The 13,543-nt window shown below is 38.2% G+C and overlaps 1 protein-coding gene across 1 annotated transcript in view; it reads right to left on the reverse strand.

Annotated features, from left to right (window-relative positions):
• DOCK4 (dedicator of cytokinesis 4) overlaps window positions 1-13,543 on the reverse strand; it is a 412,253-nt gene that overhangs the window by 203,954 nt on the left and 194,756 nt on the right. Inside the window, exon 9 of the mRNA XM_077807794.1 lies at window positions 172-253. Coding sequence (XP_077663920.1) covers window positions 172-253 — 82 coding nt within the window. The remainder of the gene's footprint in view (window positions 1-171; window positions 254-13,543) is intronic.

Genomic DNA, 13,543 nt, shown 5'->3' on the forward strand with positions numbered 1-13,543 from the left:
GCCACAGTGACACAGCGGAATCTTTCATTAGGATTCAAATCAATAGCCAATCAAACAGCTCCGACACAGCACTGAACTATTTAATTACACAATAGTTAATTTACTCCATCTTTTATTTAAAATATTCAGCACAATTGCACGAAATGAGCATAAAGAATGTGTAAAGCTCACCACAAAGAGAGAACAATGTCTTTCTGGCTTCTCTGGACATTTTGGCAAACCATTCCTATTCAGTCTTAAAAAAAACCTCTCGCTGCAAGAAAATAAAGTATGCTGAGTAATGTTAAGGCAAATGAGACTTCATTCTGAATTTGTTTCAAAGTGAAATCTTCCTCAAAATATAGAGCAATGACATTTCTAAGAACTTGATAACAAAAAAAAGTATACTGAATGTTGATATTTTGCTTGTAATTACAACAAATCCGATATGAAATAATATTTTTGGGGCTGTGATTTTGTAGAATTGTATTCACTTCTTGTGAAATGATGTAGGTACATAGAAATATGAAAACTATAAAATCTAGGTACACTGGACTTTATTACAGGAGATATGTAATATGTTGGTAAGGATTCTAACTGTGCGTGCATTGGCATAATTACACAAACTGGCATTCAATCAGTATCTTTCTCACAGATTAATAAAATTGTCAGAGGAAAAGGTAATAGGCAAGATGATGTTGATGATATTTGTCCCTACTATTAAACTTTAACTTCCACCCTCCCAAATGGAGTTAGACTAGATGGATTTTAGTATACTATGGAATAAGAGCCTTTATAGAAGCAGTCAGGAAAGCATTCTTTCCAGAATTCTGCCTTTAAAATCTGTCAGTGTTTGCTAAATGTTCCTGTGGAAACAAGTATCAGAACAAAGAGTTTGGGAAATTTAAGACTGTCTCTGCTAAAGCTGAGAGAAAGAGAGAATTTTAGAGCCACTGAGGGGGCAGAACCTATGAAAAAGGGGAGAAAGGATATTTGTTACATTAAGGAAAGACTCCCATTGAATTGTAATAGGAGTTGGATCAGGCCCATAGGAAAGTTCACTTTATGAAACGGGCAATTCATGTGTGGGGGAAGTTTACAAGAGAGTCAGAACCCTCCATGCTTTGGACCAATTCTAATGGGATGTGTCATAACCCTATTTTTAAAGGGTGGGAGCAACAGGGTCACAAATAGTACGATGTGCAGAAAATCTATTTTTTCTTCCACACTTCCCCCCACCCCTAGCCAAGCAGCTGTCTCGATACCCCAAAGTTATAAAATAAATTACCAAGAGATCATCCTGCACATACATTTTTAACTACAGCTTTCTCAGCTGTTTCCATCTCTTCTGCCTATGGCCAAAGCCCAAAATTTTTTGCTAATGTTTTATACCAATATATATCTTTTAAAAACAGCAGCAGGAATTTTTATAGGAATATGCCAGATGAGGTACAAAATCCTGAAGATGAGTTAAATCTTTCTCGTGCTGTCATTCCCCATTCACAAAATCTGGAGACCAATCATTTAATCTAAATTATATTTAATCTGAGCTACATTTGGGGGTTGGTTTAATTTGTACAAGTCAGCCAACCTGGGCAGTTTGAATCCCCAGGTACTTAGACTTTTTATTGGAGTAGTTCACTTTAAACCACATTCCCCATTTATAGCTATCCAGTTTCCCATTTGATGGCAGAATAAGTGGAAGCTAAGCGTAGGATAGTCTAAACTCTTGTATATTTCATAGGCAGAGACTTGGAAATGTCATTTCTCAAGCACATACACATACTTTAGTATATAGCCATCTCCTGCAGCCGAAGTCTCCATGGTAACTTTAAAAGAGGGTTTAAAAATAAGGTCACTCAACATTCTGTGCAAAACTCAACTGTTTTCTGCTGCATATGAATTTAAAAGATGAAGTGTTTTTCAAAATTTATAAAAAAAATTAGCTCATTTTAATACAAATGAAATACACTAAGAGAGTGCTGTTATATCAGATATTGATCTCCGGGTTCTAAATAAACTTTAAGTTAGCACTCACCATAGCAAGAATATTACTGTGTGTATTATATAGCGCTTAGGAGCCCCAGTCATGGGCCAGGATCTAATTGTGGCTGATGCCATACAAGCACAGAACAAAAAAGATGGTTCTTATCCCACATCGGCTACATAGCCTGTCTCTATGATCTGCAACCAGCAATGAATCTGAACTGTGTCAATATAATTTTAATCCAGGCAACCAACAAGGCCGTTCTGAATTTCACGGCCTTATCTCCAGTCTATAGACCTGTCCATCAGTCATATGTATCAACAGCTGTGGATGTTTCACTGCATGATTTGTGCTTAAAGCAGGCAAATGGAAATGATTGTCCAAAACAAGAACAGCAGCTTCCAGGAAACTGGATCCTTGGCAGACTTATGGTGTTTACAAACAGTTTTTATAGGCTGGCAAATGTAGAAAGAATACGCATGCCCTCCAAAACCCAGTGCCTGTTGTAACAGCTTACTGTACATTCACGTGTTACTTCATCTTTCAGATGATCCATTCATTCCTGCTCTATACCTTGTCATATAGCTAAACGGCTTGTTATCGCTTACACACTCAGCACCTCATAGCTTGAGATATAAATCAACAAGTCAGGGTAAGAACACAATGGGCTGCCTGCCTGTAGATATCCAAAGACACTTAGCTCATATTTGGAAGGTTGCTTGCATAAACATAAGAGCTAGGAATTTATTTTTAGGAAAAAAATTACATTTAGATTCTGCAGATGTCGAAGACACTGCCCTAGAAATGCTTCCTACTTGCCACAGGTGTGTGGATTTTTCAAGCCCTGATCACACACACACTCTGCAAGGCTAAGCAAGTGTAATTCAGGATACAATTATTAAAAGCCAGCAAGCGAGCACTGTCATGCCACACAGAAATATACCGACTGCGATAGACACTTAATTGGTGATGCAGAGCTAAATTTCTCATACGCATTTTAAATGTAGTATGATTGAAGGAAAAAAACTCTAGATGCAGTTTCCACAGTAAAATCTTTGTTCAGTGTCTTGGTATGATTTAAACAAAAATGAAGCAAAAGCTACAGTTCCGACTATAACTTTAGAATACGTTAGCAGAGAGCAAAAGTGAGCAGTCAGCCTTTTAAAATGTTAGGAAATGTTGATATTCAGTTACTTTTAAGTACAGAGGGCATGTGTGTTCACAAAACCTCATGGATTTCTTCATAGAAACCAGGTTAGAAAATGAATGAGAAAAGTGAACTGCTTTACTAAAAGAAAATACAGAATTTTTGAGATCTAACAGCTTGGCTTCAATCAGCCAAAACTCCAGACAGTTAAAGCTGGGGCTAGTGTTTTACTTCTCAGTCAGTCAGTCACCGGTAAATATACCTGGCAAATATGCTCAGCAATACCCAAAGCAGAAGGATCTTTTCTTTGTATTCAGGGCATTTGATTTTAGCTTAGACTTCTAAGCATTTTTATGAGTGCTAATCTCGCCACTAAAATATGCTGTGCACATTCTAGCTCTGCTGTCTTCTGACAAGAAATACAGAAATAACGAACACTGAAGAGATTAATTTAAGCAGGTCAACAAGGGATTTTTGTACTGAAACGTCCTCTGTAATACTGAAGTAATGATGTGCTCCAAATCTGCAGTTTACCGATTGCCTTTAAAAGGAACACTGCCACAAACTGTTCTATTTTCATAACTGATTCTTATTTACTTATATTACTACTTGTGTGTTATTAGTCTAGACAGATTGCCTATTATATGATTTTTAAACACAAATCTGGCTGTCTTTTTGATATTATGCCACATGACATGTTATTGTATAAAAGATTTCCTTATACTCTGGCCAAATTCCTCAGTATAACATGGTTTTAGACATATTTAGGTAGAGACTATGTAAGGTTAGGTTCAAGTAAGGAAAAACAATGAACACAATAGATACTAAGAAAAAAAGTGTTAGATAATTTTCTAAAATATTCTTAGAACAAAACGCAGATTTCAAGAGTAAAGTTAGTTATATTTTATCACACTTACAATGTGCATACACTACAGACCCAATCGTGTACCCATTGAACAGTTAGTTGCAAAAGGTTCACTGACTTCAGTAACAATAAAATCAAATCCAAAATATTACCATTACATTTAATGATAGTACACATGCAAGATGTTCTACAGAATGTCACAGATGCCTGGTATAAAGAGATAGTAAGACCTCCAAAATGGAGGTCACAGGAATGTAATTAATGGACACTGGGAAAGGTTTTCAAAAATGCCTAAGTGATGCAGGAGCACAAGTCCAACTGACTTTCAAATGGGACTTGCACTTTTAAGTCAATTAAGCATTTCTCAAAATGGTGCCTGCCCAGAATCTTTGTTGGAGTTACATCAGACTAATCTAACTAAGAATATTAAATGGTATGTGAGAGAAAAGAACAACTTCTGAATAAAGATTACATGCCAACTACTGGTATAAACTGAAACCTGGCTACTAATCCAGAGAGGGAAATCAAAAACATACAGTAATTCTCAACGAGACCTTCATGGCTCTGCTGACTCTTTTAGTCACGGAGACTACAGAACTCTGTGTGCTAGCCTGCACGCAGCAATATTTTGAAGGCTTAGGCTGGGATTTTGGTATCTTGAAATGAATGTTAGAGTAACAACTAAAATGATTTTACCACAAATAATTTGCACTAATTATTTTTCACTAATATTTCATATAGAAACCATGAGTCAGAGAGATACAGAAATAGCTTCAGAAGACAAAGTATGTTTAACCAGATAGCAGGGAAGTTATGATGAAAGAAACAAATGTACAATCCAGGCTGGAGCCTTACTAAATGGTAAGCTTTTATTTAAAACTTAGCCTGGCACCACAGGAGAAAGAGATTTTGGGTTGTGGTGTCATCAATACATAGCTCTTCAGCTCCTTTACGCTGAACCCAAATTTTACAGTCTCAATTTTTCTCCTAATGCCTCACTGAGATAAGGGTCTGGATAGAAGCAAATTTGCTATGACTTAATATCAATAAGATGGAAATGAAACTTGAAGACAGCAGGAAGAGTTCAGAAGAAAGGCTGGCAGCGGTTAACTATACCACAATCCAAGGATATATATTTATCTTTTATCAACCCACTGAATTCACAGTGATTGTGGATTTACTGGGGTGATCCACAGTGCCAGGAGACTGATTATTTTTCTCATGCAGATTCTGCTACAGTCAGCACCCAGCTGGGTGACTGTAATGTGGCCTGGCTGGTTAGGAATATCCTGAAACCCTCCCTAAATTCCAGCTGGTGAAGAATGCGGTTCATCACCTGAGCAGGGCACATTACCATGAGCACATAATGTCTCTTCCATGAATCTCTCTGTGCTGACTCCTGTTCACTTCCAGATAGAATTTAAAAATTTTAATCTTGCAAGCACGGAATGGTCAGGCACCAGCTATCTAAGAGACGCTGCCTCTCACACTGTACACCTTCACGGCAGCTAAGAGTAGCTAAAAACTATTTGCTGTTGGTTCCCAGTTTTAAAACCATTCTGTAACTACTGGCAGATGAGGGTCCCTGACTCTGATATTCGCACTCTTGTAAGGTTCACTTACAAAATCAGCTTCAGGGGTGCGCAGAAGTGGTTTTCTATTCACCTCCCATCCCATCCTGTGGGGAGCCAGGGATCAAACCAGGCTTAGTACTGTGAAGCTCTAGTTTGTAGCAGTTTGACAGCCCCAAAGGGACTGGCCCACTGGCCCAAACAGTCCTCAGACAGTCCTGGCTGAGCTCAGGACTGTCACGCCCACTGCTACCCTTAGAATGCCCACTATGCTGGGGGATCCCAGCTCACTGCTAAAGACAACTCTCTGGCCCCTTTGTACCACACCACCACAAAGGGCATGGAGCAGGAGCCAGGCAGGATCTGATGCAAAGTTTTTACTGCTACCTGTTGTGAGTGGGTTTATGTAATTTATTTTTTTCAGATTTGTAATTAAGCACTTACAGTAGCTTCTAAATATAAATAACAAAGTTCATGCCAATCAGAGGACTAAAAAGAACAAATCGATTACCATTTTATTATCTATCTGCCATCAGAACAAATCCATTCCTGGGTGTACCAATCTAAGCAGATAAGTTTTTGTTTTCTGAATTAATGGTATCAGCAGTAATCATCTTCTTAACCAAGATCAGCAAGATGTCCTGATCTGAATCTGCTCTATGGAACTGATGATCTTCCAGCCCAGATGGGCAGTCCTTAGATCTGTAGCATTCATGCCATTAAGACAAAAAGAAAAAAATCAGTCATCCACCTTTGTTTTCATAGGCATCCAGTTCAAATCCATCTTTTTACCCCACCCTACTCAAAATGACACATTCTGCCATCCTGAACCAATCAAAGGAGTAGAAATACAGTCCATAATATTGTACAAACAAAAGAGGCAGGTACATGTTTTGTGTCAGTGGTGAAATATCAAACAAATGTCTTCCTATGTTTATCACCCAGGACATTTGTATGTAAAACAGAATTTGTGCTGTTTAGTTTCATCTGCTTCTACTGTTGTTCTACTGAATTTTACAGCAAGCAACTAATTTGATGTTATCAATGATTAGAGACTCCTGCCTTTTATACCGCACCTGAAGCCATACATTTGATGTTGACTACATAACAGTAGCAACAGTGAATATACTCATGCCTGTGTTATTTTGTTAGCTTTCCCAAGGATACCAATAACTGTGCTCACCAACATTTAAAAGAGACCATGACAGCAACCGCGATACTTGATTCAATTTCAGATGGTTGTCAGTATGTACAAAGTTCGTCACTTTGAAAAAGTGTCCACTAATATGATATTTTTATTCTTTATTGAACCACTAATTTAATCTTATTTTAGTTATAAAAGCATCTGGATTCAATTTGTACCCTAAGATGAGAAAATACACTTGATATTGTAAATAGGGCTTGGACATACTGTTGATTTTAGTATAATATTAAATTTCCTAGTTATTATGAAAATTAACTCCTTAATGAGCTCTTGAGGTATTTCAACTATTTTACAAGTTAATACAAGTTTTAGTTGATACCTAAGGGCTAGATTCTGCCACCTTTACTCATGATGAGTAGTATCTTTCTCTGAGACTAGAGTCATTTAAATCAATTTGACCATTAAATAGTACGGTACTACTCAACAGTAATAAGGTTGGCAGAGTTTGGCCCTAAATTAGCAAGCATCAGTTTAAAGGAAATAGTTCAGAAAATGGCAGTGCAATTCCAATGCAGCAGATGATACTTAAATCAGATTCCTGCACTAATTATTATGAGGATGTCTCACTTGTGTTGTAGGTGCATATTTTGTAATTTCTCCATGAACGCAGTAGTACTGTATGTATGTGAGTGGTTAAAATTAAATGAGGTTTTGTTAGTAAGTGTATTTAAAATGTAATCATTTCAAATCTTGCTATTAAAACAACAGGGTTTGTTTTTCTGGAACATGGCCCTTTCTTCAGGCTAAAAGCAAACAATTCACCACCAGCGAGAAGAGACACAACTCAGTTGCACAACGGAGCAGAGCCCATAAACCCAAGCAGTGTATCTGACCCCTAAAGTAAACCTTTAAAAGGTTCACAGGTATGAACTGATTATAGGCATTACTGAATGTGACCAGGAATCTACTGTTATGCACTTGGATTGGGAAGAATTCATTTGTGCACTTTGGTCTTGAGTGTGAATTACAGATCATAATTTAAAAATATAAAGCATACAGCCATGCAATATACAGAACTATTTTAAAAAGATCTTTCACTGGCACTTTCCTGTTTAGCTTACATTGTTTTTCTTTTAAAAATAAGTTTCACTTTGCCTACCATGAATTTCTTCAGCTTTGCACTGTTTACACTGACTGAGAGCTTCAAGAAATTCTGTATACCTGCTACATGACTATTAGTACTATTAACATTGTTCAGATCCCATGAGAAACCAAACTGTTCACTGAATTCTCACACAAAAGCAACTATACATTCCATCAAAGAAATAACAATATCCTCATTTTACACTCTATCAAAACAAAACACTGAAAGGACAATTCCTTGAAATACTACAGAAAGCAGCAAGAATCCTCTCTCATGCAGTTATTTCAAACTGCACTGACAACAGCAGGGTATTCATTTATCACTAAAGTACATGCAAAATATGTCCTTCAGAACTTAATAGAATATGCAATAGTGCTTATAGTTTTAAGTAACATATGCACAAGCTTCAGCATAGCTACTGAAGAATCTGACAGACTCTGGCCAGGAAAGCAAGCATAGATGGAGTTGTTGGAATCCAAAACAGGCAGATAATATTTGGGACACTTCCCTGAGTTGAAACAGTTTCCTGTGGTAACTCAGAGAGGGTTACTATTTAATAGTCATTTCTTAAACACATCTCAACATTCCATAGAAAATTACACAATATTGTATTTGGGTACACAACATCAGACCCCAAATGAGCATATTGCAAAAATGTGTTTCCAGCAGATACAAAACTTTTGAAAGCTAGGACCCTCCTGCTCAACCAGTAATGACTGATTTTTCAAATCTGTAGCGCACACATTTACTACAGAAAATAGCACATGGTCAATAGCTTTTGGAGTAGGCAGCTGTGCCAAACATTCCTTTCACATACACATATGTACTCTTTCATGGTATATAAATTATTTCTGCTTATATGATAGCTGCTGACAGGTACAAAGTTGAGCTGCAAAAAATAACTTACCCATAACAGTTAAATAAACACACTATTCTTATTAAAGGTGTATGCGTGTGCACATACATATGTATGACTCTCACAATAAGCATCACTAAAATAACATTCTTATTTGAGTTAAAAGATAAATTAATATAATTTTGATCTATTGTACATGTAAGTGCTCAGAAAACAAATATCACTAATTAGAGATGGAACGGACTTTCAGATCACCTAATTATTGGCATGGCAGCTTATGCTGTGAAAGAGAAGGGACAAAAAAAAGGAGATTTCTGTGTAAAAATTATCACTGATTTTACCAATAGTTAGTTAAGATAAAAAGAAATGCGGGTAAGGTGGAAGCAACACACACCACTCTCTTTGGCCTGGATTCTGAAGTCCACCATGTTTCTCAAGGGGTTGTAACCGGAGGATTCTCCCAATGTATGAAGATTCTCCATTGGCATAACACTCTCCTGCAGTCTCCTGTGCCAGACACCACCCTCCAATACCAAGCGTAAGGGAAAGAGTGGTTAGGGGACATGGCAGAAAGGAGAGGGGAATGGATATGGTAGAGCAAGGCTGCTCTATGGTGTAAAGTGCCTGAGGGAACCTGCATTAGAGATTAAAATTAAAACTGCCCCCTTGTATCTTCAACTTGAGCCAGGGCTTGACGGCTGACAATCAGTGAGCTGTAACCAGTTCTTGACCCATCTCAATCTCCATTGCACCTGAGCAGAGTTGGGCCCACTGGAGTCTCTAACTTTATGCATTTGACAGCACTTAGACCCTGATTCAGAAAAGCTTTAGCATACAGTTTGATCACTGTGTGTTGTACATCTTTAACAGTTACAAATACACCATTGACTGTAACCTATGTAACAGTGATTATGTATTAAAACAATGTATCACTGTATTTCAATTTTAAAAGACACTTAATATCAAAGGCCATAACCCACTGCTATCTGTACAAATTTTCTGAATGCAAAGATATAGGGTAAACTATAACCCTTAATTGTGGACAGGAAAAATAATTATGGATGAGGTAAAATTACTGAACATTAAGTGTAAATTTATGCTTGCTGAAATTCACTCTACCCACAAAGTACAAGTGTCCACACTAAGCTGATAGAGTGAGGGATGGTAGAGTCCATTCTCAAGCCAGGACAACAGTGGGGAATTGCCACACACCTTCTATTGCAGCCTAAAGGTTGGAATAATGATGGCAGCCCTCCACACTGGTAGCGCACAGCGCTGTGGTCTGCATAAACATGCATCCATAGCCTCTCCCTGGGGCACCCAAGTGGCCTTCCATGCTGGCCTATACAGGGTTAGTGCACAGATCTGTATCACTGTGCACAGGGTGGGAGCAGGTACCCTCTACAGCTACTCATCAGACAGACCCCACTTCCCACATCCCAGTGCAGCCTGTACATGGGGTGCAGATGAACCTGCACTGGCCTTTCACATCTCAGGTGAATTTCACCCACTGGGTTGAGCTCCAAATCAATTACATCAAGAATGTTAAAGGGGCAAAAAATGCTGGATTACCCTTCCCTGCTCAAATACCAGGCAAACTTCATCCATAAATGAGGGCAGATACATGATCTGCAGAAAATACTGAAAACCAAATGGGGGAGGCTGTTTGGCTCTTTCCCTTCTTTGAACAGAAAATGTGACTGAAGAAAACTAGAATTTGTAACTTGGATGTTAAATGGAAGTGTTAGAGATCCATTTAGTCTGTGTAGAAAACGAAGTGGAGTCGCAGGCAAAGATGGTAGCCAATATTCTGGGACACTCAAGAAATAGCTCACAACTCCAGCAGAGCTGCCTAACTGTCAGACAGAGGCACGTGAGAACTCTGCCAGGCCTAAAAACCTCTACAGCCTGGGAATCTCCACACTGGTGTCTAAAACAATGGACAAAACCTTTGCGGCCCAACCACCAGCCTACAGTACTAGCCATGCAACAAGAGATGGAGCCTGCACTGTGCGCTTTCGAAGAGCAGATGAGTGGATGCTTCGGCATGGAGTCTCCCAGAATCTTAGGAAGAATTTCTGAGCCAACTAGAATTCCTCCTGCAACTGCCACCATCGCACAGCTCCTCCTCTCTTCCCAACACAAGTACAAGCTGATCCTATGAATTCTCAACGTTTAGCTGAAGCAAAAAGAAAGGCAGCATTCTCTCTATACCTTAAAAAAATATCAAGCACTGAGAAAACTGCATGTCTCATTTGCAGTATTGCCAACACCAAGCGTTCAAAAATTGTGAGTCTGGTGCCAAAAAAAAATCATGAGATTGGCTTACAAGTCATGATTATAATATAATATAATATAATATAATATAAAAGCTATATTTCTCTTGTAATCACATGAACCTGGGTCTTTAAGAGATGTTGTAAGACTTGCATTAAAATCACAAGAGTTGGCAACATTATAATTGCTATGCTTATTTTCAGCTTGTTGGGATGAAAACATTTTGAAGTGATGCTATGTTGTAAGGGGCACTTGTCTGAAATTATACCAAACACTGTGGTCAACTTCAAGCTGATGCCTCATATACATCTTTAAAAATGTATTTAGAAACAGTTCTGCTGATTCATTTTGTTTTTTTCTTTCCTTCCCACTGAAAAACAATAGCTTTATTTCTCAAGAATTCATCACAGCCTGCTGTTTTATTTCAAGTCAAAATCCCATTTTGTGACATCAGAGTCATGTCCGAGGCAACCACCAGCAACCTTACAAAGGATGTGGATTCAAAGTAAGAAATAAACAGCAGGATCCGATTAACTTCTAAGTAACAAAGATCCTTGTTTTCATGCAAGTGTCGTAAGTACTTAAAAACAGAGCATGAAAAATACCAAAAACCACAACCATATTCATTTCTAAATAGCAGGGTTTTAAAATATTTCCATGAGTTGCCAGTAGATATTTAAAGTGCAGCTGTAACCAGAAAAGTGAATTAAAGTTACATCATGGAGTTCTATGATCATTTGCTTCCCATGACTTCCACATCAAATTTGCTCTGTTTACAAGTAAAAAAGATGTTTTTATTTCTAAGAGCTAGCACTGCAAATTCAGCCTAAGTTCGGACAGTTCAGTTGTGTGTTTTCTGGCTCACGCATCAGTACTAAAGATTCTGCAACTGGATCTTGGTTAGCAATTCTCTTTTTATTGTGAAAGGCAAAATAGAATCTAGTTAACTCTCACTTAGTTGTGTTGGCTCTGCAGTGCAACCAGGTGTTAGAAAGTGAGTAGCCATTCAAACACACCCAGGAACAAGCCATTGCATGATAAAAAATTATTTTTACATAGTCACTTTTCTGACCATGCCTGCATCTTAAGACTATGGTTTTCTGTAAACTGGGTATGTGTGCTGAGTTATGTTTTAAGTGCATGTTGTAAATACCATTTAGCATCCAGTGTGGAAGATGACAGGTACGTTTACACCAGATGCCAAGTGGAGATTATATTGATCAAAGCATGTTAGCCAGCACAACTCTCAACTCATTTTCCTAGTGCAGACCAAGCCCACATAATTACTACTGAAATACAGAAATGAAGCTTATAGATAATGAGTTTCAATACAGGGAAACGCTGGGATCTGTGGTGAAGAAGAGGACTTTTTAAGCTAGAGCATTACAGTTCTCAAATTTGCATGTATAAGAACATAATGGACATCTGAAATCACTCCTTCTCAATTGAAGGGGGGAAAATGTCAGCTTATTAATGCCAAAATTAATGGTTACTAACAGGAGTTGGCCAGAGGAATAGGCAGACAGAGTTGGGCCTTCCGCCAATCTAGGGAATGAGAGAGGAGTAACCCTTAGAGAGAGGAAGGCATGTATATAGACTGTTTTATTGTTTTAAGATCTGCTTTCTTTAGATGGCTTTTGTTCTAATACTTTGCTTTAAGAAGGCTATTTGGTTATTGGATATCACTGTCATTGCCCCTGGAGGGGACAGAACTGCAGGCTGAAGGTAAGTCAGACCTGCTGAAGTCATCATAGGGGATGGCAGTCAGGACCTGATCTCAGAGGATCTTGTGATTCTACCCAGAAAGAAGAACGATGGCATTAGGCTGAAACCTTACCAGGGGTACACTCAAGGAGACCAAGAGGGGCCTGAGGTGCAGGAAGCTTGGGAATAGAGTCACAAGTGATCATGTTACGCACAGCCCAGCTTTTCTTAACCAACATTCATTATACAGTGAGCCATGTGTCTGAGCCCACCGAAAAACCCTTCTAGAAAATCCGAAAAAACAAACTAGCCTGCTTTACATTTCTAAGCTTCCAAATGTCACCTGTGCCCTTCACAAACCTCTATAGACATTTTCTTTTTTCTTCACTTTCTGTAAAGGATTAAGTTTATCTGATTTTGCAATTAGTGCAGCTATGAAAATGCAGTGAAAATATAATCCATTATTAATGAGTTTAACTCTCAGAAAAACACAAAAACAAAAATTCCTCTCTTCTTTTTTTGTGCTAAGTATATTTGCTGAATTTGTGGCATCTCAGTGCAATACGTGCTAAATGATATATGAAATGAAAACTCCTTGCACAGTGCACAGAGAAACTTATTGACAAAATTGAGCTGTCTGTTATCACAACAGTACTCCGTACAGCACAGACATAGCCAAATAGTATCCAGCTGCCCAGTTGCAGAAAAATCCCAAGATATGCTCTGTCTCAGGCAGGTGCCCACAGGGAATTAATGCAGACTTGTGGGGGCAGGTAAAGAAGAAAGGAAAGGGAGACTTTTAATCCTTTATATGGAAAAAGAAATATTTAAGCAACAAGAAATATTGACATGTGATGGGTAATTAAAAG

The sequence above is a fragment of the Eretmochelys imbricata genome, chromosome 1, assembly GCF_965152235.1.
Source record: "Eretmochelys imbricata isolate rEreImb1 chromosome 1, rEreImb1.hap1, whole genome shotgun sequence".
NCBI classification, from domain to species: Eukaryota; Metazoa; Chordata; order Testudines; family Cheloniidae; genus Eretmochelys; species Eretmochelys imbricata.